Source organism: Chamaea fasciata, unplaced genomic scaffold (assembly GCF_029207755.1).
Source record: "Chamaea fasciata isolate MVZ Bird 193981 ecotype frontalis unplaced genomic scaffold, bChaFas1.0.hap1 SCAF_30, whole genome shotgun sequence".
Classification (NCBI taxonomy): domain Eukaryota; kingdom Metazoa; phylum Chordata; class Aves; order Passeriformes; family Sylviidae; genus Chamaea; species Chamaea fasciata.
In genome coordinates this window covers 1,022,224-1,047,404 of record NW_027094115.1, presented here as the reverse complement: position 1 = coordinate 1,047,404, position 25,181 = coordinate 1,022,224, and the positions used below count along the sequence as shown (strand labels likewise).

At 47.9% G+C, this 25,181-nt stretch overlaps 1 protein-coding gene across 10 annotated transcripts in view; it reads left to right on the top strand.

Moving 5' to 3' along the window:
* The window catches only part of AAK1 (AP2 associated kinase 1), a 75,085-nt gene that overhangs the window by 17,962 nt on the left and 31,942 nt on the right, over positions 1–25,181 (top strand). For 7 of the 10 annotated variants that reach the window (XM_066206391.1, XM_066206388.1, XM_066206386.1 and 4 more), the window contains exons 3-14: positions 5,936–6,054; positions 8,101–8,209; positions 10,328–10,470; positions 14,851–14,972; positions 15,824–15,905; positions 17,718–17,850; positions 19,064–19,167; positions 20,121–20,200; positions 20,949–21,103; positions 21,187–21,464; positions 21,661–21,882; positions 24,954–25,177. In XM_066206391.1, coding sequence (XP_066062488.1) covers positions 5,936–6,054; positions 8,101–8,209; positions 10,328–10,470; positions 14,851–14,972; positions 15,824–15,905; positions 17,718–17,850; positions 19,064–19,167; positions 20,121–20,200; positions 20,949–21,103; positions 21,187–21,464; positions 21,661–21,882; positions 24,954–25,177 — 1,771 coding nt within the window. The remainder of the gene's footprint in view (positions 1–5,935; positions 6,055–8,100; positions 8,210–10,327; positions 10,471–14,850; positions 14,973–15,823; positions 15,906–17,717; positions 17,851–19,063; positions 19,168–20,120; positions 20,201–20,948; positions 21,104–21,186; positions 21,465–21,660; positions 21,883–24,953; positions 25,178–25,181) is intronic. The other 3 variants (XM_066206392.1, XM_066206390.1, XM_066206385.1) reach the window with 1 other exon arrangement.

Sequence of the window (25,181 nt, the reverse complement as noted above, 5' to 3'; positions counted from 1 at the left end):
GATCTGGGGCAGGGCTGAGGAGGTGGTGGTGTGTGATGGTACAGGTGTGGTGCTGCTAGGAAGGAGGTTCTCAGGACAAGACATTTGGGGTGGTTTCTCTGCCACCCCCCCAGTGGTGCCATCCCAGAAGGACCAGGTGGGTCTGTGGAGGGTGAGGGATGGTGTCCAGAGCACGGCTCAGCTGATTTGTGGGACCCCAGTGGAAAGCAGCTCTGCTTTCCACTCTGGGTGAAGGAAGGAGCCCGTGTCTCTCTGGTTCTTCCTCACCATAACATCAGTTGGTGCAAATTCTGTGCAGCAGCAATGCTGGGCTTGGATGCCGGCTGGCCTTGCTGCTTGCCTGTAGCTTGCTGGCTGCAAGAGGATTCCAGGCTTGCAATCCATGTGAATCTGTTAAACTCGGCACAGTGCTATCTCCTTACCTTGGAGGAGCTGAGAGGGATCACGTGCAGTTCTGTGCAGCTGCTCTTACCTAGTTCAGAAGTGCTTGCCTGGCTGTGAGGAGTTCTGCATCCTGCTGAAATTACAGAAGGGCTGAAAACATAACTACCAGAGCTGGCAGCTGGCCAGTGCCCTGACACAAACCTGCATGGAAAATTGCTTTGGCATCTGTATTTACTGGAGATAACTGGAACTTCCCACTATCTTTTCAGCTTATCTTAAAACCTCTTAGGATAGAACAGCAAGAACAACAGTCAGGCAGCAGTGTGTAGCATGATAACCATATTTCCATGCTGTTGAGGCAGGCCTAAAGTGCCAAAAAGACGCAAAAAAAGTTTCCCCAGTGAAACCCCTGTAGCTGGTAGTGGCTCTAAGCTGATGGTGATCCCAGTGCTGGCTGTGTGCTGCCTGCTCAACAATATTAATGTCTTAAGGATGAACACAGAAATAACTTCTCATGTTTTAGAATGGGAATGGTATTTTAGCTTTTGCTGGCTAGTGTGGGAAGAGAGTTGAATTTCCTTCAGAACCTAAAATCACAGGCACGTGTGTAGGGGAAAACTGTCCTCTGAGGTGACTCCCAGGCTTAGCTCTTGCTTTTGTCCCTTCTGGTGCTTGCAAGTCTCTGGATTTATTTAGTCTGCTGCAGTTGAAGCCTGCACTGATCTCGTGCCTTTTGCTTTCCACACGTGTACTGGAAAAGAGGCTTTACCAGCAGAGATGTGGGGATGTTCCTGGTGCCTGGAATACTTTGCCTCTAAGCTGTGCCTGTGTATGACCCACCCTCCCTGGCCACGTGTCACAGAGGCTCCTGAGCTGACCTTGGCTGCTGGGAGCTGCTCAGATCCTGGGATGAGCATCTTTACGTTGGAGCCAGTGCCTGGCTGTTGTCTTGCTGTTCTCTGAGAAGTAAATGGTCCTGTAATGTGTATCTGGCAAGGCTTCATCATGATTGCTTGTAAATTTGTCTTTGATCTGTTTCCTTTCAACTTTACCCAGATTTAGCCAAGTTGGGGGTTGGACTGGAATGATGAGGGAGAAATTGGTTGTGGTCTGGAGCTCTGGAAGCTGAAAGCCTTTGAGGCTGAGGAGGTGGTGGTGGTGCTGGTGTAGATGTGCAGTGGGCAAGGAGGAAGGGTTAACCAGCCGTCAGCAATTAAAAGATAAGGTAAGTGTATGATTTTCAGCATGATGCTGACTGTGAAAAACAGAATGCAGGTGGGTGACATGTTTGGGCAAAGCCTGACTGTGGAGTGGGCAGTGACCAGGCAGGGCTGCAGCCATCCTCACCTTGCAGCCGATGGGAGACACCCACCAGCCTCTGGGAATGGCCCCTCCTCTGCTGGAAGTGCTGGGTGGAGGGGAACTCTGAAATAGATGAGAAAGTCCTGGATAAGCAGTGCTGGCTGCAGCCCAGGTGCTGGGTAGCTCAGTCTCTCCCTGGGCTGTTGTGGGCTGGCTGATGCTGCCGAGGGACACTGTCGGCCATCTGGTGGGTCCTGCTGCCTCTCTGCTGTCACACCTGAACTGTGTCTGCTCTACAAACAGTGCTGCTTCCGAAGGGCCTGAGGAGCCCAGCTCCTTCTGAACTGCTTTTTGGTGGGAGTGTCATGGCCACAATTGCCAATAAAAAGGTTTCAAGTACTTCAGTGCTTTGAGTGTATTTGCCAGTAGCCTGTGTATGCACCTGCCCCCCGGCCTTAAAATGCTGCAGCTTTTCTGCAGTGCAACAGTTTGCGGCCACTTTCTTTATCTTTGTGCAGTTCTTGAGCAGTCAGTAATAAAAATTTTGGGCATTTGGGAGATGAAGGATCTAGACTCATCTCCTGTGCACAGGAAGGAGCTTGACAGAAAATGTCAGGATTGGGTGTGGAGTGCCAAGCATTCCTGCCCCTATCTGTCTACCTATCTAGATATATATATAAACATATATAAATAAAAATAAATAACATATATAAATTAAAACATATTTTAAAATCAAAATTAGATAGATAGATAGATAGATGTGTATAACAGAGGTTGTGGCACAAGAAGCCCATAAGCAGATGTTATCTACAGCTCTAACCTTGGTCTGGGAGGACCTGCAGCCGCAACACTCCTAGAAGGAGCGGGATTCCTGCTCCAGCCTGTGGACATGCCCAAGCCTGTTCCTGTAAATTTGTGTGAAAGTCGGTGGCCTGATTTCTCTGCCCTGTCTGCACTTCCTTCAGAGGCCAGGTTAGAGGGGAAGGTTCTCAGTCGTCTTAAAATTGACCTGTGTGTACTGCTGGTGGACTTAGATCTTACACGCAGAGGGCTCTAGACACACAAAGAGTGCAGCAAGAAGCTACCGTCCTTTGTGCTTCTCCTCTCCCTCTTCTCTTCCTGCTGTTTTCCTGTTTGCAGTCCCATTCTCTTCCTGCCAGACTTGGAGTGCTGAAGCCAATTAGCAATGGAAGGTGTCATAAATGCAGATAGATTCAAATTCGGGTGGTATTTTTCCCACCTGATTTAAATGTGAAGTGACCACCTGAGGGCAGTTAGAAGTTCTTGATTGTGTTGTGCCTTTCTGGACTGAATCCTGGGTAAAGTCAAAGCCTGGGAAGGAATGCTGTGGTCTGCTTTGGCTGAGGCACTGGACCAGATGATGTAGGAGTTTCATAGAAAGCACAGCTCTCAAATGCATGTGGATCATGAAGTTTTGCTTCTCTGATGGCACAGTCACTTTGTCTGGATTGCTGTGTAAAAATTGCTGTGTTTTTCCCAATGGAACCAATCCTTATTTTCTCTGGCGGGAGCCATGCTGTTTTTATGCGTAGCAGAATTGTCATGCTTTAATCTTCAGTCAATGGGAGCTTAATAATGAAGTAACCACGTTGGTGGGTTTATTTGCAGACAAAATAAATTCAACGGTTTTGCACGTCTTCATGGGTGTTGTTAGCTGAAGTTGCAGGAGTCAAAGGTGAGGGTGAGAGCGACTCGAGGTGTAGCTGTACGGTGACTTCTGTTAGCGCAGGTGTTGCAGGTTCCTCTTCCTTGGACGTGGCTTCACCTGATGTATTTTTGTCTCACTGCTGCATTTGGAAGATGCTTCAGGCCACGGGTCTGTGTTCGTGTTTCAGTCCTGTATCAGAACTCATTAGCTCAATTTCTACTATTATTTTTTTAATATTACAAACATCTCTTTCCTCAGAGCTCTTGGGATGCTTTATCTGTATTCTCCCTTGCACAGACTGTATTTTTCTGTGCCAGCTGGCTTGTGCACGATGTGCATATTCTAACGAGGGTGCTCTGGAGGTGACTTTGTTAATTAGCCCGGGATCGTGGTAGAGGGAAGGGACCTGTGAATGAGGCATTAGCAGTTGGTCTGAAGAGGCTCCAGTCGCACTTAGCTGAAGCATAGATTTGGGAGGAGGAGGAGGAGGTTCTTGAGGTTAGTGAAGCTGCTTTTGAAAAGAAAAAAAAGAAGTTTAATTGATCTATTTTTGCTGCTCAGCTCGTGTTTCTTTCTGCTGAGCACAGCACTGTAAACAGAGATCCCGTATCCTGCTGGCTTGGCCAGAGCTGGGAAAAGGGAACTGAGTCCCTGGGATGGAGTGGGGGCTTCTTGTGGGTGACTGCTCATTTTAGGGGGGTGGGGAAGGAAACCCAAAAGTCTTGTGATTACCAAAAAGTTTTGAGGATGGCTGAGACTCTAATAAACTTTTAAAAACCCACTCTTTGGGGTTTTGTTTGGGTGTTGTGGTTGTTTTGGTGTTTGTTTGTTTTGTTTTGGTTTTTTTCCCCCTGGTATTTCTCTGAGATCCATGGAAGTATTCTACAGAAGTTTTTAAAAAAAGGATTTGAAACCTGATCTCTCCAATGAGTCTGAAAAATATAGGCTGGTAGGAAAGTAGGGGTTGAGAAAGTTTTGTTGGTTATGATCCCTTATTTCTTCCTGGCTCCATTGTGGATTATAAGAGAGGGAAGAAAAATCAGTGCAGTGCTGTGTTACTCTTTCCCACAGCCACCCTTTGGTTTGGGCTAAAGATTCACAGCGGGATGTGCAGATTTGTTCTCCAAAAATGAGACAAATGTGGATGGGGAGAACAATAAGGCTACTGCTGTGGGTTCAGAAGCTCTTAAAAATGACTTGTAATTTGAGATCCTCAACTTGAAGCAGCTTGAGGGAGAGAGTCAGAGTTATTTTTGGGTCTGAATAGAGCACTGTGCACGGAGGCCCCTCCAGAGCTGCTAGGGGGTTTGAGCAGCTGTGATGTGCTGCATCCCAGGGCCATGTCCCAGTTTTCTGAATTTGAGTGTCCATTTTGCAGCCTGGCTATAGTTTTTAAGACCTTTAATTGAAGTCTTGATGCTTATTTTTTTGTATTTCTTTTTCTGCTGTATCTCTGGGGCTGCTTCTAAAAGTCAGTGGGGCTTCCTTGGAAAGTGTGCTCTAGTTCCCGTGGCAAACTGTGCTGTGTAAAACTGAGGGGTTTGCCTGCCAAGAGAGATTCCTGCTGAGCAGTTCCCGTGCTGGCAGGTGTGTTGCCTGCGTGTGTAATACCTGTGTCAAGGTGGAAGAGGAGCTGACACGTAACTCACTTGTGTGCTGGGCCTTTACGAGTCCTTGAACATAAATATGTGTGCAGTGTAAGGTGCTGGGAGAGCAGATGTGGTGCTGTTGGGCTGTGGCCTCAGCAGTGTCATTGTGCCTCCCTTTTCACTAGTGTGCAGCACTTCTGGCTGCTTGGATTTGTGCTACTCTGACAAAATTCATTCCGATCTCCGGAGCCCAGTGTGAAACTTGATGCTTCTACCCCTCCGTCCTCCATCAGCTTCCTATTTCTGCCAGGACTACAAATGTAAACCTGTGTATTTTGATGGAGAGCTGACAGAGATAAAAGGCTTTCATCTGAAACAAGTCAATTTATCCTGGGAGTCCTGACTTTACTAATAGTAATGACCACAGAATAAATTGTGGGTTTTTCCCTTGTTCTTCTGTCCTGATTTAAAAGCATTAACATCAAACAGCATGTGGGAGATGTTTCTTCTGCTTCTTGCACAAATCAGCTTTGTAATGTAACTTAGATGCTTCAAAGTTGCAGAGCCTTTTAAGTTTTGGCCTTTGGTGGTTCAGTGGGTGATCTGTAGCTCTGATTTCTGTCCAAGGCAGCGTTGCTGTCCTTCAGCTTTCTTCTTCATAATGGGAATTAATGGAGCAATGAGGGACTGTCTGGCAGGACCAGGAACTGGTGTAATTGCTTGTTTTTATGGAGATGTTAACTGTTAACTTTGTTGCCATTAACTGAAGATTACCCTCTTGGATCCCTTCTAGATCCTAGAGATAACTGTCCAGGCAGAGCTGGAAGCTCCATCTGGAGATGGGCATGGGAAGGAGCATTCCCACTGTGGAGTGGTGGGAGCTGCTCAGTGCCCTCCCTCTTCCAGCTGTACTCCCCTGGCAGGGACAGGGTTGGGGGCAAAGGCCAAGAGGTTTCTTGTTAATGAACAGGTGATTTTGTGTCTTCCATAGGTGGCTTTGCAATCGTGTTCCTGGTGAGGACAAGCAATGGGGTGAAGTGTGCCCTGAAGAGGATGTACGTCAACAACGAGTATGACCTGCAGGTCTGCAAGAGGGAGATCCAGATCATGGTGAGTCCCTGCTCTGTGCTGGGTCCCCAGACTGGAATGCAGGGGGGTGGGAGCCTGGTCACCTTCTGCTTGTGAACTCTGTGGTATCAGGTCACAAATTGTGCATTTTCCTAGCAAAAATGGCTTTTGTGTGGAAAAGACCTGACCTCTGGAGTTGTGTGAAAATCTAGTATTGAACTCTTTCCCAGCCAGTGGACAAGGAAAACCTGGTATGTGAAAAAAACCCCAGGGAGTTCTGGGAAAATGAGGAGGGAACTGCATGTCTTCATGGGAAAAGGAAGGGCTGAAGATGTGAGCATGGCTGGGGGTGTTGGAATTCAGTGTCTCACAATCTTCAATTGAGATAGATCTCAAGTCTTCAGCCTTTGAAACTTGATGAGAAAAGGCTGATGATTCTGTTATCTCTGAACTGAAATCAGTGCATGAATGGCACACCTCCATCCTGAGATAAATCTGTATCACAGCATCTTCTAATATTTTGGGTTGGGATGAAGGTTCTCTGCATCACTGAGGTTGGTAGATTAAAACAGTATCTGTGGAGTAGTTGCTGCCAGGGCTTTTGGAATATAAAGTACTTGTAATAAACTCTGGGATATTTCTCTAGATTGTTGGATACAAGGATTTATGTGATGGGATAGCTATTTATAATAGCTGTTTTAAACTTAGCTTCTCTAAACAAAGACAAAATGGAGATGATCAAGACAGATTTGCCTAATCTTGTTTGCAGCATGGTAAACATGGGAAATTCCACTTTTGAGGTCGTATTCAAAGATACTGATGAGCGTTTAGAGCAGCTGCCAGGTGGGAAAGAAAATATAAAATCCTCATTTTGCGAATTTACCACACGAGGTACAGGTTTGGGGTAGATGATCTTCATATCAGAAACTCCTACCTGCAGCAATTCTGTGTGTGATTTCAGAAGTAGCTTTTAATTAGGTTAATACCTTTTAAGTGAATTGCTGTAGTTTGTGATAGTGCAGGGAAGCTTTGGGCTTGTTTTCCCTGTGGCTACATGGGAAAAGGTGAGATTAGATCTCACATCAGAGGTTTAGCTGTGCTCGTTTAATCTTGTTTACTTGGGTTACACTTGCTGCTGCTTTCTCTTGTCTCCATGTCTTCGGTGCCTTTGGAATGGTGGCTCATGGAAAGCGAGGGTGAGGAGGTGCAGGGCTGCTTGCTCCTGGGCTGGATTTTATTCCTGAGCATTTGTGTCCTGAAGAGCCAGTGCATCTCTAAAAGGAGATGTTTACTTCTTTTCCAGCTTTTCTGCAATAAGGAATTATTTTACACTTAACTGCAGTTTTTGCAGCCCTACAGTGTTAGAGCAGAATGTGCCCAGCAGAACCTTGATTTCTTTTACCGGTGAAGCTGAGCATCAGACTGGGCTGGCTGTCACAGCTGGGAGTGTGTGTGAAGCTGGCAGTCCCAAAGAAACAAATTTTCCCTGCAATTTAGCATGTGTCTCCATAGCAGGGGTTTGGAACTTGATGATCTTCTCGGTCCCTTCCAACCCAAACCAGTCTGTGATTCTGTAGTAAATCATCAATATGAGAGCTTGTGCTTTAATCTGTCAAGTTACTTAAAATAAAGCGCTTCTAAAAGCAAGGTTAAGATTTATTTTGTTGTTTTAGTGGGGTTTTTTTTTGAGTATGTGAAGATTTGAGATACATTTTGTCAGCAGAAGAGTTGGAAGGAGATGAGAGAAGTAAGGCCAGCAAGTCCTGCATGGCCCCTGCCACCCTCTGCCCTGTTTTCCCCTCCTGTAGAGGAGGAGCAGCTCCCGGGGCCTGGCCTGGGCCACCTCAGGGAATTTGCCAAAATCTGGACCAGGCCTGAACAGGTTAATTCATCAGGCTGGCTGTTTCTCTGCTGTTTGTCTCAGATCCTTCTGGAAGGAAAACAGGTAGAGACAAACCTCAGGTTTGCTCAAGCTCTGAGTGACGATTAATCCCAAGTGACAGAAGCTTGTGCAGTGTGGAGGAACCAGATGAAAACGCTGCTTGCTCTGCATGGCTGGTCCATGGTGTGAATTTGTCTGTCTTGCAGCGGGATCTGTCTGGCCACAAGAACATTGTGGGCTACATTGACTCCAGCATCAACTCTGTCAGCAGCGGGGATGTGTGGGAAGTGTTGATCCTCATGGACTTCTGCCGGGGTGAGTGAGGGCATGTTGGTCATGGGTGGGGCTGTCCTTCTGTGCTTACAGGGAATTTGCACAACATCTTCCTTTTGAAAAAAGAGCTGTTCCTAAGCTGCCAGGAAGCTGTTCTGAGCTGAGCAAAGCCAGGACTAGGGGTGGAGAAGTGGATGTCCTGTGAGGCTGTGTTGACTGTGTTAATGGGATTGGTACCATCTTGGTAGTCCTGGGTCCGCTCTGTTGCGAAGGAGAACCCTTAAATACATCTTGCTCTTGTCTTTAGAATGGTTCACACAAGAAGTGGCTCCTCTTAAAGCTGCCAGGAATATAATTTTTCTTCACTTTAGTCTCATTGCAAGCTTTGTTCCCCATCAGCATGGCTTAGGATTGTTCTGGAAGAAGCATGAAATGGATAATAGGAAGCCAAAAAGCATTCCTCTTACCTCTGACCTTTTGGCTTGGCTGTCTGTAGCCAGACAGGCTCTTCCAGCTGTCCCGAAGCTTTGATCTTTGTGGCTGGAATGTGGTGTTTTGAACATGATGCATCTGCTGGGCTCAAATGCTTCTTGCAGGAAGAGTGTTCAACTAAAATAATGTTTTGGCCAGGTGACTTCAGGAGCCTGTGGCTAGTTTGGATGGTGACAGCCCCTGGAAATCTGTATTTTTGGGCCTGTCTGGCTTTGAACTCAAAAGCATTGTAGCAAGGACATGTAGATGTGTGTAAACATGCCCAGTGCAGGCTTCTGTTCCACCATGTCCTCTTTGCTGTTTTGTTTTGCCTGAGTTGTTCTCTGCACTGCCTTGCACTGGGTTGTTTGCTGGTAAGAGGAAGAACTTTGGGTGCAGTTTTGCTGAAGGCATCACTCCATAAGCCCTCTTTAGGCTTCAACCTAAACATGACAAGAGCTGTTGTAAGCACGAGGCCTGGCAGTGCTGGCAAACCCCTGCTCAGCCCCGTGTGCAGAGCCCACTGTTGAGGGAGGTACAAACCCAAGTTGTTCAGATGCACCCTCACAGCTGCAGGACCCAAATTTTGGGCTGATGAAGTAAAATCTATCTTTCTAAGGAGTTTCCTTCCATTGAAAGGAGGAGAGCTGCAGGATGGCATTTCTCACATGGCTCTTGCTGTGCCGAGCACACGCTGACCACTGTCTGCAGCCTTCCCTCTGCGATGGCTGTTACACACTGATTTTCCCTTGTTACTTCCCTTTTGTGGCTGACAGTTTCCAAACCAAATCAGCGTCTTTGTTTGCAGAACTGCATTCATTTTGAGTGTAAAATGTTCACAGCTGTAGTATTCATTAAACGGGGCTTTTCTTTCCTATCACGAAAGTTTTCCAGCACTTGTGATGTGGAATGATACAGTGCTGCTTAGCCAGAGCTTCAGAAAGGACTTTTTCTCTGTCTGTCTAGGGTGTTTAGAGGAGAAGAAAAACCTCTGGATTGTTTTGGAAAGGCCTTGACGGCAACAAAACCCCAAAGCTGAGACAAATTCAAGACTTGTTCATGAAAACTTGCTTTTGTTTGTCCAGACTTTCCCTTGTTACAGATGGATTTTTAGTTTCTTTGCCAGTGGACAACTTCAGCCAAGACACTTAACGTGTGGGTTTTCTGAGTGTCTCCCTTCCTCCCTCCTCTTGCTTACATGTGGCAGACTAATCTGTGGACTGTGGGTGCCCCAAATTCAGCCTTTTATTCCTCTAGTCAGACAAAAGAAGTCCTATTTGGAAGAAAAAAAGAAAATCAGTAAAAATTGCTTGAGTGCTGACACAGCCAGGGCAAGGTGTGCTGTGGGAGTTGGTGTGAAGGTGTGTTCAGAGCCCCGGTGAGCTGTAACACCTGCCCACAGGTTCTGCAAACCCCTGGGATGTAGGAGAATGAAACAAGCTGAGTAAGCAGATTGCAGAAAGCCTTCAGGGTTGGTTTGTTAGTCTGAACTCCTTGTGTGCTGACTATGGAGCTCCAGTTTGAGGAGCAGCCCCGGACCAGGGTTGTCAGGGAGACTGGGTTTGGGGTGGCCAGAGCTCGTTGTGTGCCCTGTGATGGGATGTGGGGAGGAGAGGTCTCACTTTGTCCCTGCTGTGATGTGGGATGGCCAGAGGTCACAGTGTCCCTTCTGTGGTTCTGTCCTGCCAGGGGGGCAGGTGGTGAACTTGATGAACCAGCGCCTGCAGACCGGCTTCACCGAGAGCGAGGTCCTGCAGATCTTCTGCGACACCTGCGAGGCCGTGGCCAGGCTGCACCAGTGCAAGACTCCCATCATCCACAGGGATCTGAAGGTGAGCCGTGGCTCCAGGGGTGCAGCAGGGAGGGTGCATCCTCCTTGTGTCTGCAAGCTGCCCACGCCCCAGTGCTGTGCTTCTCTTGTTATTAATGAGGGAAAGTGGGCATAAACACACCTCTCTACTGGAAGATAAAAAAAGTAATGAGCCTCTCAGTGCCACTTACCATATGTTTGCTGTCTATCGATCTACTTAAACACAAATGTTTGTGAATAATTCTGTCTTGCACATGTGCCAGAATTATTTACAGTGACCTGAAACACTGCTTATTTAAGGTAGCTCACAACAAGTGTGCTATGACGTAGTTTCCTGGACCCAGATTAAAAGGAGCACTCCAGAAGCGTTGGCCTTGGGGCAGAAATCCATAGGAGCTTTTGGAAGTGGCCTCTGGAGCTCTGACCATGAAATTGTGTTGTAAAACTCCGTGTGCTTAGCTGGGAACAGAGCTGGGTCAGCTTGGGAAAAATCCCACACCTGTAATCCAGCAAACAAAAAGATGTTCCCTTTGCTTTCAACGAGCTCATAAAATGCCGGAATGAAATACTCAGGCAAGAAGGAAGCTGCTTGTGTGCATTTGAAATTCAAATGTGCTTCGTGGGGCACGTTCTATTTTCAGAGCCCTCACAGATGTTTGTCCCACTGGCCATTGTTTTACACGAACCAAAGATACCACATGTTCCAAGGAGAGCCAGGTACAGCAGGGGAAAAAATCCTCAGGGTTTGGTGGGCCCTGGCATATGTGAAATGGCAGTGATGCCACCACTCAGTCAGTTTGGATTTAGAAACAACTCCTGTGTCTCTTCTCAGAGGGAAATGGGTGATCTCTTACCAATCTGAGTCCTGAATTTAAAGCTTTAAAGTCTGTGGGCAGCTTTCAGGAATTTGTATAGGTCAGGAAAACAGGGTGAGAGGATGAGGAACAGGAACCTCCCCAGCTGACATTAATCTCTGCCCTTACCTTTCTGGTGAATCCCTGGGGGGTTTAATAAAGAACAAACTCAGTGTGTTGCAGGGGAATAAATCTGGGACGTCTGTGCTGGATTAGTGAGTTGATCTGGAGTGTTACTTTCTGCTCTGAGTTGTAGTTGAAATGGGCTGTTGGGGCTGGTGTCCAGCTCACTGTTGCCTGCTTAGGTCAGGGAAGGTTTTGCAAGGCCTGACTTTTGGTAAGGTATGCCCAGAGTCAGAGTTGGTTCTTCTCTGCTTGGAGACATGTTTTCTGCTTGAGTAGTGTATTGTTTCTGTCATGGTGATCTCTGGGGATCTAAGTACTAACACAGATTTTATATATATATATATATATATGTGTGTGTGTGTGTAGACTTTGTGTTAAAATATAATACTATCAAGGGGGAGTTGCAAAACCAAGAGAGATTAAGGGCCAGAGAAGTTTTGTACAAGTTCTGGGTGAAAGGAGGGACATCCATTGAGTAAATGTTTTCTTGGGGTGAATATACCCTGCTGAAGAGGGGGCAGATGTTGGTTTGCAGGCAGCTGCTTGGGGCTTGGAGGCCTTTTTTGCATTCCAGCTCTTTGATGCTGCTCTAGTGCTGGAGGTTCCTGCCCAGAGAGCTCTGCCAGCAGAAGGGATGCTGTGAATGATCTCTCAGCCCTTTCAGACAAGTGCAGCTGGAGGAGTTTCAGTGGCCCCTGATTTTGAATTAACCCAAAGCTTTTCCTGAAGCAGAACAGCCTCCTGTTGGCACAGTCCCCAGCTGGTGGGAAATGACCAACGGCTGTGGACAGCAGCACCTTTACCCAGCATGTCTATAGGCAAAAGGGGTCATGGCACTGTGAGTAAGGACCACAAAGAGATCCTGTGTCACCCCTGGGTGTGTTTGGGGGTCCTGTCCTGGGTTGGTGGTTGATTTAGGTGCTGTGGCACTGCCTGTTGTGCAGTACATGCTGTGATGTTTATTTTATGTGCTTTGGTTGCCATAAACCAGGTCGTATATATCTGGATGGCAGATGAGAGGATGATTTTTACTGTAGCAGGCACAGAGCAGGACGCACTCAAAAGCTGTGTCAGTCAATCCAGAGGATGCTGTTGATCCAAACCTCTTCTTTCCTTTCCCCACTTTCTGCAGTGCCCGGGAAATTGTTCTCTCAGGATGAGGATGTAGTTTCTCCTGCTTTTACCCCAGCAGGAGCCCTCACAGTGTTGCCCTGCTGTGGCATGCTCGGACAGTCCCACTGTGCTGTTGTCATCTCACTGCGTTCTGTCGCTCTTTGCAGTGCCAAGTCTTGCCCTGATGCCACCAATGAGACTTTGCCTGGAATTTGTTTGGAGGGGTCTGTTGAGTGTGATCTGTAAAATTGTCCAGTCCCCTCATTCATGGTGAACCCTCATGCTGGCCATGTCAGGAGTGTGCCTGTGCCAAAATGAGTCACTGCCACGTGGCTCTCACTCTGTGCCATCAAACATTGCATCAGCTTTCAAAGGTAAATAGTAAGCAGGGTAGAAAGGGAAGTGGAAACATCTCTGAGAGACCCAGCAGTGCTGCAGAGCAGCCAGGAAGTGTGCCCTGGTCATGCATCCCTCCCTGAGCTCAGGAATACTGGCCTTGAAGCTGTTGCTCTCAGGAAAGGGTCACAGGTGTTGAATAAGTCAGCTAAAGAAAACCTGTCCTCATCCCTCCCCAGCATGTCTGTGCAGTAGTTTTTATTACTCTGGTTCTGTTCTAGCAACGAAGCATTTATTTTTGAAGGACTGAAGCTGACTGCACTCTGTAACCAGCAAAACTTCAGACAACTCATCATCTCTTAAAGGCTTTTGTTTGGAGTCTAAATCTGACTCTGCTGAGTGTATCAAAGGCTGCAGCCAGAGTTAGCAGTCCTGGAAGCTGGAGTGCAGCTTTCTGAGTGTTAGACCAGAAGACGCCTTCATACTCCTTTTAAAGACACTTTTCTCTGGCCTGGCAGTGGGTAGCAGTAATTTCTTTTGCTGTGTATATTTTTTCCTTCTCCTGGCATTTGCTAATCAAACCTGGTTGCTGGATGTCCCGTGCTGATGTTTAACAAACCTCACAGGGTGTTTGAGTGAAAAATCACCTCAGAATTCGCAGCCAGATAAAGTGGGAGGACTCTTGGGGAAATGTTGGAGGAGTATTTGCAGGGAGCGGGGAATAACGCCGCCAGTGTTGATCTTCTGGGGAGAACATCTGTGTGCAGTGCTTTATTCAAAGCAGATGGATGGCAGAGGGGGAAGGGGTGTGTTTAACCCTTGGGTTCAAGCCAACGTTCTCCCCCTCAGCTGCTCTAATTTGACTGCATTTTCTGATGCTTAAAATGCTGAGTCCTTCTTTTTCTTTCCTTCTTGTAAAGATCATCCTTGATGGGGAGCTCTCCTTCCAAAGGGTTTTGTTAGCAAATGCTTATGTGGTGATTTTTTTTTTTTTATTTTGAACTGTATGAGCAGTATGTTTTATCTCGTTGTTGTATCTGAGGATTTGACACTGATTGAAGATAAAGACATGAAAAATTGTGTGTTCCCTCGAGAGAACATGCTGTTAATGCTGCTGCACAGATGAAGAGTTGGAACACAGGGATGTTCTGCCAAAGCAAAGAATGGAACGCAGGGTTTCAAACATTTTAAGTCAGTGTTGAAACAGGCAATTTTCTTAGGTGAAAGCAAGGTAGAGTTTGGTTAATGCACAGTTGTGAGTACTGAGGGGAAGGTTTCTGCTGATTTTATTTGTTTCAGCATTTGTTTCTGTTGCCTGATTCAAGGTACCAAATAATACTTGGAAGAAAGGGGTCTTCTCAGCAGTCTGGGGGAGCCTCTGCTGCTACAGCCCCTGTTCAGGGACTCTGGGGCACCCAGCATACTCTGAGAACAAACAAATAAATGTGAGCATGAGCTGAGGTTTGTTTTGAACGAGACCCTCAGGGACGGGTAAAATGCAGGCAAAGACCTGGAGATGTGTTTTAATTTCATAAATATGGATGTGTGCGTGTTATTTGTTTGCCTCTGCTCTGCCCCATGGACAGTGAGGAGTTACAGCCCTTTGTAAAGCTGGGACAGCTTGGATTTCCTGTCCCCAATTCAGATGCCAGACCAGGGGCACAGTAGCTCAGGAGCGTTGAGCTCCAAAGGCACTGGGTCACTGAAGTCTTTTATAAGAGGCAAAGGAACGTGCTTGCAGGAGGAGAAGGGAGGGAAGGCAGTGTTACAACCGTGCTTCCATGATTTGACTTCTATTTTAGGAGATGTGGCAGAGTTTTGATGCCTTTTTTCTTTGCTGTCACATTAGGCTTTAGTGTCAGATGTGTCTGATATGTCTTCAGGCACTTAAAACCTTAACTCATCTGAAAAATACCCAAACCCTGAATATTTTTTTGTCTGAGTAATTCTGTGTCTGTCTGTGATGCTCCCAGGTTGAAAACATCCTGCTGCATGACCGTGGCCACTATGTCCTGTGTGACTTTGGAAGTGCTACTAACAAATTCCAAAACCCTCAAACAGAAGGGGTGAATGCGGTCGAGGAAGAGATCAAGAAGTAAGTGGGCTTTGCCTGTTCAGCTCAGCTGTAGTGTATGTTTGAAGGGTAATTTTTTCTTGTGCTGGGATTAATTTTGCTTAGCCTGTTGCAGCAGATGGGCTGTGCTGCATGGCAGTGTCTGCTGCAGGTGAATGAGTGCCCGGGGGAAGGTGAAACAATAAATTGAGCTTGATGTAATTGCTTTGGACCTGGAAGACTGAGATTAATGCAGAGAAGCAGCCCCACCTCGGCGAGGCAGTGACCTGTTCTGTCCTGTGCAGGGTCAAGCTGTCTCTGTCCTTCCTCTGTTTTGGCTTGTCTGATCTCCAGACAGGGATGGCACAATCCCATCCTCACTGAGCTCCCCTCCCCATGGATCTGAGCACTGACTGGGGCTGATCCCAGCTCTGCATGGGAAATGTCAGTGGCCCATTCCTTGCTGCAGTGGCTCTGAGCAGGACTCCTGGTGTGGAAATCTACTTTCTAGGAGCTACCTATCCAGTTACAGTTTCTGTAATACAGTTGGCTACAGCCTTGCAGTGAGGGCATTGCAGAGGACATTTGATTACTGACCTTGTTAATGCTTTGAGTCCTTGCATGTTTTTGTTCTTAAAATGACTGCACAGTTTTGTGGTGAATTCTGTGCTTTAGAAAGGATTGTGGTTACTATTTTGGCTTCCCAGGGCAGTTGGAGGGGTGTCTTATTGTTTGAGCTGTGTAGCGGGTGATGCTGTTAGATGAATTTTCTGATAGATATCTTTAGCGTCCCTTTCCTTAAAATGAATAGGGAAAGAGTGAATTTTGAATTATTTGGGTGTGACGTACCTGATATACCCCTTTTGAACTCCCTGATCCACCTTCCCTTGCAGGTACACAACGTTATCCTACAGAGCACCAGAGATGGTGAACCTGTACAGCGGCAAACTCATCACTACAAAAGCAGACATTTGGGTACGTATGGAAACCACTGGGCATCCTCCAGCCAGGCTGCTTTCATTGCCATGGCAGGGAAATGGGGCTGGCCTTGTTTTCTGAGAACCTGGACAGTTTCTGAATGAAGAATTCCTCTGATGATGTGTCTGATGAGTTCCTGCTGAGCAGGGAGGCTGGTGGAACAGATGTGTGTACTCTTCCTGTGTGGAAGGAATTTAGAGATGGATGGAACTCCAGGGTTGAATAGGGCAAACGTGGTTTCATATCTTAAGGGTTAAACCAGAAAATTCATGGTATTGTGGCTCATTGTGCCTGGGCTGGGTTGTTAGTACGGAGAGTCAAAGTTCTGGTCAGAATTGAGTAGAAACCTGAGAAAATGCCCCCTGCAGCAGCAGTGTGCTGATCCTGTGCAACACAGGGCTGCGTTGTCAAACTGTTTCTGGTGATCAGGTCAATCCTGCCATGCTCTTTCTTCATGGTGAGAGCAAAATCCAGCTGTGGCAGGATCCATTCCTGGCTAACTTTGCCAAGTGGGGAAGGCACCTTTGGGTGGGACAGAGGTGAGAGAGAGTCTGTGCTATTTGGAGTGTAGTTTGGAGTGGCAATTCAGCACGTGTTTAAAAATGTTTAAAATGCTAACTGGGACCATGTTTTGTGGTTTTTGGAGCCCTGAGCTAGGAAGTAACATGGTAGAAGCAGAGAGAGTTTTGATGTATGTTCAATAGTTCTGCATCTACAAGAGGGAGAATTGCTGGTGTGACATCTGCTGGAATTCCCTCAGTGAGCTTGCTTGCTGCTGGGGAAGCAGCAGCTCCTGTGGGAGCAGGTTTAACCAGGGGTCTGTGGGACCAGCCCTGCCTTGTGAAGGGTCACTGGCCTGGAGTGGAGAGGGGAGGTCACAACTGTGACAGCGGGAAAGGACAGGGCCTCAAAGGCAGCCAGAGGACAACCAGGATTTGCACTCCTTCCTGTGGTAGTGTGGAAAGGGGGAGATCAAAAGGCTCTGCTCTTCCTGGCATGGCAGGAGCTCTGTTCCAGTGACACTTAGAGCATGTCCAGAGCAGTGTATGGTGGGGAGTACAGTGGGGCCTCAGTTTCCAGGCCTGTTCCAGTCCTTGTCCTGCTGGAAACCTTCCTTTCCCTTAAATCTTATCAAGGGTTTTTAAAGCCAGAGTGCAATTTCATTGTGAAATCCTATGAAAAAAGAGATGAGCTGATGATGAGTTTCTTAGGATTAGGAAATGTTTCCTGCTCCCCCCTCTGAGACGGTAGGAGTGTTTCATCATTAGCCCTTTGTGCAAAAACAGTTTTCTTTTGCAATAGATGGTGGTTCTTGCTACCCAAAGCATTATGTCAGTAAGAGGGGAAGGGTGGTAGGACCTGGCAGCCTGCAGCATGAGCTGTACTTCCCTGGCATTTATTTATAGCAGTTGAAAGGTTGTTTGAACTTAATCTTGGAAAGAGTTTGGGTTTCTCTTTGTCAGAATGGATGTATTAATGATTATGGTTGCCATTTATTTGTGCTGTTACTTTGCTCTTTCCTCCCAGTGTGTGGCAGAAAGGCTTTGCCAGTTCAATGACACGAAGGGTCACGCTCTGCGGAGCTGGGGGCAGTGTAGTGATGAACAATCCCCCAGATCATCTAACGAGGGAGTGCTCTGCATGTGTTCATCTTCCCTTGCAGCTGTGTCTGTCTCAGGCCCCTCACAGGGTGTTGGTGCAGGCCAGACATCAGCAGGACCCCCCTGCTCCCTGCCATGCTCTCAGAGCTGTGCTGTGCCCTGCTGGGCTCAGTTTGGTGAATCCTTGCCCTGTTCTCTCTCTCTGCAGGCCCTGGGCTGTTTGCTGTACAAGCTGTGCTACTTCACCTTGCCCTTTGGGGAGAGCCAGGTGGCCATTTGTGATGGCAACTTCACCATTCCAGACAACTCCCGGCACTCCCAGGACATGCACTGCCTCATCCGTGAGTGTCTGACAGGGCCACAGGTCTAAAAAACAGCACAGGGGTTTGCTCTTGCAGCCCCTGCCCCTACAGTAAAACCATGAGTTTTTATCTCCTTTCCAGAGGCTTGCTTGCACACAGAAGTGGTTAAAGTGATCTTCTACTAGTTTAGGAGATCACTCTTGGGGAGACAGTTGTGACAAAGAGATTTCTGTTTGGCCAGGCTGGAAAGGCAGGAACACAGACAACCATTTGGTTTGAGTCCTACAGAAACTTGCACAATAAGCCTATTTATGCAGAAATGTATTTCTGCAGTAATAAATCTGTTTGGATAAGGAACTGAAAAGACTACAGTGACTTAGGCTAGTGATAAGAATTCATCTTCTGTGAACTGGGAAACAGAACTGAAATGATTTATAAATATCCCTCTGACTAGAGTGAATGTGTAATTAAGTGTACAATGCACTACTCTTGGCAAAGCTGGGGCAGCTCTCTTGTTTCCAGCACAGCTTTTGATTTTTTTTTTCTTTCCCTAGCCACAGTCTTGACTCACACAGAGTTGGATGTGTTTGCAGAGCAGGCTGGTATTTTCTTTGCTGATGTGGAAGTATCTGCAGTGGTGCCTGTGGCTGCCCTGTCTCCCTGTCCTTGTGGCACACTGGGGCTGGATCAATCCCATTTCCTGTGGGTTCACTTGGAAGTGCCCAGTCCTACCCAGTGCTGTTTCCTGACCAGGCAGCGTTTCCCCTCCTTGCCTCAGTGGCTTCAGTAGCAGCTGCAGGTCCCACCTCTGTTGGAAGATCTGTTCTGGTCCATCCTGACTGTCCTGCCCTGTTTCCAGCTGAACCCACAGTCAGCTAAGCCCTGCTGAGCCTGCACTGACCACGAGCTTCGAATGAGACAGGATACCCTGTTAGGACCTGGTTGTACCAAATGTGGAGTCGTGGAATTGATTGGGTTGGAGGGACCTTAAAGCCTGTCCAGTGCCACCCCTGCTGTGGGCAGGGGCACCTTCCACCATCCCAGGCTGCTGCAAGCCCTGTCCATCCTGGCCTTGGACACTTCCAGGGATCCAGGGGGCAGCCACAGCTGCTCTGGGCACCCTGTGCCTGGGTCTCCCCACCCTTGGCACAAAAAAGTCCTTTGTTGTATCAAGTCTGATGTGCTGCTACAGCTGACTGCCTTGCATCTGTGTGTCCTGTTGTTCTGATCCCAGCATCTCTGTCTCTTCAAGGGTACATGCTTGAGCCAGACCCTGATAAGAGACCTGACATTTATCAGGTCTCCTACTTTGCATTCAAACTGGCCAAGAAGGACTGCCCAGTGCAGAATGTCCAGGTGAGCAGAGGAGTGGCCTAAGGGGGGCTCTGGGAGAGGCTGGGGAGGCAGTTGCTGAATATGGAGCATTTGGCTTTGTTCTGTTGGTTGTTCCCCAGTTCTGTAATTAGGCGGGTTTTCTTTGTTTGTAACAGCACAGTTTGGTTTGAATTTTTTGGGTCAGAAATCAGGGTTTCTCATGTTACTTATTTCTGTTTGTCCCTGATTTACCTCCTCACCCAGTCACCAGTGTGAGGGCCAACCAAGAGATCTTGTGCATGTGAACATGGAAAATTAGGCCATGCTTGGGATACCGATACGATTTCCAGCCACACTCATCATAGCATGTGTAATTTGGCTTGCACTGTGGTTTGAACACAGCAGTTTTGGGTCTGTTGGCTGGGACTTGGCATTTGAACTACATCAGACCTTACAAAACCATCTGCCCCTTCTTAATGCGTCTTTAGAGATGTCAGCTGAAAAATGGAGTTGACAATTATTTTCTTATGTTGTTATGGACACCCGTGACAGCCATTTTATTTTGTTGTTTCTACATGAATAGAAAATTTGGGATTTTTCCCTGTGTTCAGGTGCTTTTTTATGGTCTTTATGAATAAGAGATAGTTTGGGTTCTATTATGCCTGAGTTTTTTATAGCATCATTAATAAATTCTGTCACTTCTGTCTCCTGGTTGTCTTTTAAAAATGCCTAGGTTGTGCTGTGGAACTTTATGTTCATAGTCCATGTTCAATGGTCAAAAAGCCGAGCGCTCTTTTCTTCTTTTGTAAAGACTCTCCCAGACTCCTGTCTCCCCATGACATGAACACTGTGGTGTCTGTTATGTGTCCAGCATGAGGAGTAATCGCTTTGGGAATCCCCAGATCTCACTGTTTTGTTTTGATATTTTTGCACGTTATTTCTGATTCTATTTTCTGCCCTCAAAATACCAAATCGGGTGTTTTTGGGATCTGCAGAACTCTCCAATCCCTGCTAAACTCCCAGATCCAGTTAAAGCAAGTGAAGCTGCTGCAAAGAAGAGTCAACCAAAGGCCAGGTAACCCCACCTGCTTTTTTCTCCTTCTTTTGTTGCCTGTTGTCTGTGCTGCTTATTAGCAAAGTGTGTTTAGCTGCTTCCTTGGGGACTTCAGTTGCCAAATGGTGACTGAGCACAATTATTCTCCCGTTAGTCAGGTGTGTCAGCTATCAGAAACAATCTGATATCAGGATCGTTAGTTATCAAGAATAATTTGGTATCTACAAACTGCAGTGTTCACAGAAGGCTGAGGGGATAGCTGCTCCTTTCTTGCTGTTCGTTTTTGGAGCTCAATAAACATTGAGCAGAGATCAAAAGGGTTCAATGACCTGATTCTGGGGCAGATGTACCAAAGTTAAAGTACATCTAAAGATGGCAGTTTAGACAACTGCCCAAAGGTACCGGCTGCTCATGAGCTGATTTGTGTCCTTCATGTGCTCATTCAGAAATCTGAGTGGTTTCAAGCAATATATAGTAGGAAATAGTTGGATAGAAGTTGAGTGGTTTTGACAAGTCCCAGCTGTCCACCAGGAGAAGATGCCACAATTGGCAGAGAAGTCAGAACGATAGTGTTGGATTAATTGTTGTGAGTGCATACAGGAGGTTTTACTGTGCTTGGTTTGTCTGGGTGCCCGTGAGTGTTTCACCTTTGTCAGTCACACCCAGCTGAAGTGTGAGTAAGTGTTTAACCCTGCTGTGTGTTCTGTGCACCAGCTGCCCAATTGACAGGCTGTGCTCACTGCTCTTCCTTCTCCTCCTTCCTTAACAGGCTCACAGACCCCATCCCTACAACAGAAACGTCCATAGCACCCCGCCAGAGACCTAAAGCAGGACAGACCCAGCCCAACCCTGGAATTCTGCCTATCCAGCCAGCCCTGACACCTAGGAAGAGAGCCACAGCCCAGGCAGCCATTCAGCCACAGGGTGAGCGATGTGTCTGTGTGGTCCCTGCACCCCCGTGTGCCTCACGGCAGTGACCTAACGTTGGCTTTGGGTTCTTGTCCCAGTTGCAGGCCCAGCTGCCCTGGGCAGTGCCCAGCCCTCACTCCCTGCCAGCACACCCCAGCCAAAAGCAGCTCCCCAGCAGCCTCCAGCCCAGCCCCAGGCCAAGCCGGCAGCGGCACCCCAGGCACAGCCCCAGGTCCCCTCGACACAGCCCCAGGCCACCGCTCAGCATCAGCAGCAGCTTTTCCTGAAGCAGCAGCTCCTGCAGCAGCAGCAGCAGCAACAACAGCAGGCTGCCTACTTCCAGCAGCAGCAGCAGCAGATGATGCAGGCACAGCAGGTGGGTGTGTGTGCCGGGTTCATCACATCTCTATGTCTGCAGTGCTGTAGCTTTGTGTTTATGGCAAGTTTTCCTGTTCTTTTGGGGGGGAATGGGTGCAGCTCTTCAGCATTTTCCAGTGCGTCCCCAGTCCTCTAGCAGCATTTGGTCTAGGTCCACCACACCTCAAACCTCTCAACCAGTGTTTCTTTCCCAGTTCCCAGTGACGCAGCAAGGAGCGCCCGTGCAGCAGCAGCTGATGCAGAACTACTACCAGCAGCAGCAGCAACAGCAGCAGCAGCAGCTGATGGCCCAGCAGGCAACTATGCAGCAGAAGACTGCAGCAGCAGCAGCTCAGCAGAAGCAGCAGCCCCTGGCGCCAACACAGCCCCAGGCCCAGCCTAGCGCGGCACCGCCGGCGCAGCCGCAGGAGCAGGGGGTGAGACCTTGGGGAAAGGGATGAGGCACTGGGACTTGGGCTACAAAGTCTGGGCTCTGCTAACTTGGACTACTGGGCTCTGCCAGCTCCTGTGTGCTGGGGACACTTCAGTTGGCTTTTCAGACCCACAGAGCCCAGATTACAGACGCCAAGGCAGGTTTGGGTTGGGTATTAGGAAAATTTCTTCTCCCAAAGGGTTGTCCAGCCCTGGCACAGCTGTCCAGGGCAGTGGTGGAGTTCCCATTCTTGGGGGATTTAACAGATATCTGGATGTGGCACTTGGGGACATGGGACAGTGGTGGCCTTGGTAGATGTGGAGAAATGTTGAGACTTGATGACCTTAGAGGCCTTTTCCAACCCAAACTATTCCATGATTCTGGAGCCTGATTAGTAATAATTCAGTTATTACTGAGTCACAGATGTCAGTGGTGACCTTGTTGCCTCAGAGATGTGCAGTTGTTTGGATTTCTCATTCCAGCAGAATGCTGGACTTCAGAGTTGTGCACTGGGTCCACAGAAAGGAGCTGAGTAATGGATGAGTTAGAAAGCAATGAGGAGATCTAAGTAGCTGCTTAATGCAGCTTCTCTCCATCCCCTGTCATGTTGCCACAGAAGACATGTGAGAAACTCTCTGAAACATTATTTGTACTTAACACACCAGGATGTGCACTGGAACTACTTTATGTTGCTGCTTGTTTGGAAGACTCTTGCCTGATGCTCAGAGGAAGGCACAAACAGCTTCCTGGTTTTTCTAGCATTGGGTTAACTTTTTAATAAATATAGTGGGAAGGAAACTTTTCAAAGGAGACTTTTGAAAGTATCATATCTAAAAATAAATCAATCATCCACTTTACTAATCATCTGAACGTTCACCTAAAATAAATGCTCTTTGCTTGATGGAAAATATGTCCAAATGCAAAGGAACAGGCAGCTGCCCACCGGGAGGAGCAGGGAGCTGTGCCAGGGGGCAAAAGTGCTCTGCATGGCTGTGGGAGGAAGCTGTGCTTCCATTTCTGGGCAATCCCATCTGCTCTTCCCTGGCTTTGGGAGCTCAGAGAGGTGTCCCTAACTCTGGTTGTGTGCTAGGAGTAGTCCTGGGCACCAGGCAGGAGGAGGCTGCCAGAGTTTGTGCTGTACCTGGCTGCAGGTGTGCAAAGCAGACAGTGTCTGATGACAGCCCTGGAAGTGTTCAGGGCTGGGCTGGATTTGTGGGGTGAGTGGCATCCCTGCCCATGGCACAGAGTGGAACTAGGTGACCTTTAAGATCCCTTCCACCCCAAACCGTTCCATGATTCCATTATTTCAGAGGTACACAACTGTTTGAGTCCAGGCTAAGGGTCACCTTATGCTGGCTTGTTGTGAGCTGCTAGTTAATTCCCCTCTCCTTGTTTCCTTGGAAGTGCCATCAGGAGTTCCTTTGACTAATAAGCTCCATAATCCATGAACTGAGCAGTGCTGGGGCCGCTGTTTGCTCTGCTCTCTGAGGTGTCTCAGGGCTCTGTCATATCCCAGTCCTGGTTTGGGTGGAGGACACACTCTGAACTGTTGTGTTCCTCATCTTGTTCCTGTTGTGGTGAATGACCTGGGGCAGGTCAGTTTGTTGAAGCTGGTGGGAGATTTTTCAGTATGTGCAGACAGGTTTTGAGCGATGCCCGTTATTACCCTGTTCCTTTTAGGGCAGAAATGCCTCAAACCGAGCATTGAATCAAGAGCTTTGCTGTGATTTGCTAGCACAAGAAGTCTGAATTTTATTTAATCAGCTAGCTTGAAAATTAGCCTTATTCCCCTGATAGGCTGATAAGAATGGACACATCTGGACTCTTTCCTGCTCCTGCAGCAGTCAGGAGGGGAAAACAGTGGTTGGCTCATTTAAAAAATGGTACTGAAGCCCAGACTCTGCAGAGCAGTCTCCGAGCAGAAGACACCTAGCCAGAACCTTTCAGAACCTTTTCACGTTGGGAGATTCCAGCTTAATAAGCTCTGCCTTCATTCCTGCAGTGATTTTGGCGCTGCCCTTTTATCTCTCAGCACCAAATGTCCTGTTCTGCAGTGACCTACATAGGGAGGTGGGTGCACGGGGAGCAGGCAGGGCACTCTGCCTCTCTGCAGTGAGTGAGTGTGCTGGAATGCCAGCAAAAAAGCAGGACAGCTCCCCATTGTTTGCCTTCTGCCACTGGGGTTCAGTACCACACTGGGCAACTCCTGTTGCCCTCTTAGGTCTTTCCAAGCTCTTCATCTTGGTTGAAAAAGGCCTGGGAACAGGGAGGGTAGTGCCCAGGCAGGAGAGGTGACATGCACAGCTTGCTGCTCCTTGTATTCCAGTTTTCCTGTTTTAAATCCAGCAGTGATATCTCCCTGACAGACATATTGTGAAAAATCATGCAATCACAAGCGATGCTGTTGTTTATCACTACAAAACCATATTTCAAGTGTTTATGGGTTTGTGAGTGTAAAACAAGACTAAGGCAATGGAAAAATAAAATCAGTGTGAGGAAAGCCTTTGCAGTTTCCACAGCGTTTGTAGCTGGGCTGTCTTGACTTACACCTTAACCAAATGTGCTTGGTTTTCTCCTCCACATTTTAATGACAAATGTTACTCCTGTGGCCCTTGCTTTCTTCTTTTTTCCTTCCCCTAAGAGGAAGTTTTTTTGCACAAGATTTCTCCACAAGGCCTCCACCCCTTTAGGCATTTGACCCCAGTCACATTATGTGCTGGAGGCAGTGCTGCCCTTCACAGTGTCCCTGTGACAAGACTCCTGTGCACGGTGATCTGAGTTCTTTCCACCTCTGATCTGGATCTTGACCTCTCTACGTTTGAGCAGATTTGAGCCAAGCCAGCCTTTGCCAAGTCCTAATGGAGGTTTTACCTCCAGAGCTGCACCACAGAAAGGGAAGAGACTTTCTGCCTGTGCAGCAATCCCGAAATACTGCAGAGCAGCAAATCCTCCCCAGCCCGGTTCCTTTGTTTGTCTGGTTTTTCCCCTCCAGACCATCCCCAGTCCATGACTGGAATGCTGCGTTTTCTCCCCGTGGCTGCTGTTCTAACCAAGGACACTGCTTTTCTCCTCTAGCAGGCGCAGGCTCAGGCAAGGCAGCAGCAGCAGCAGGCTCAGGGCACGGCGCAGGGGCAGAAGCTGGGCTCGCTCACCCCCCCGTCCTCGCCCAAGGCGCAGCGCGCGGGGCACCGCCGCATCCTCAGTGATGTCACCCACAGCGCTGTGTTCGGTGTGCCCGCCAGCAAATCCACCCAGCTGCTGCAGGCCGCGGCTGCCGAGGCCAGCCTCAACAAGTCCAAGTAG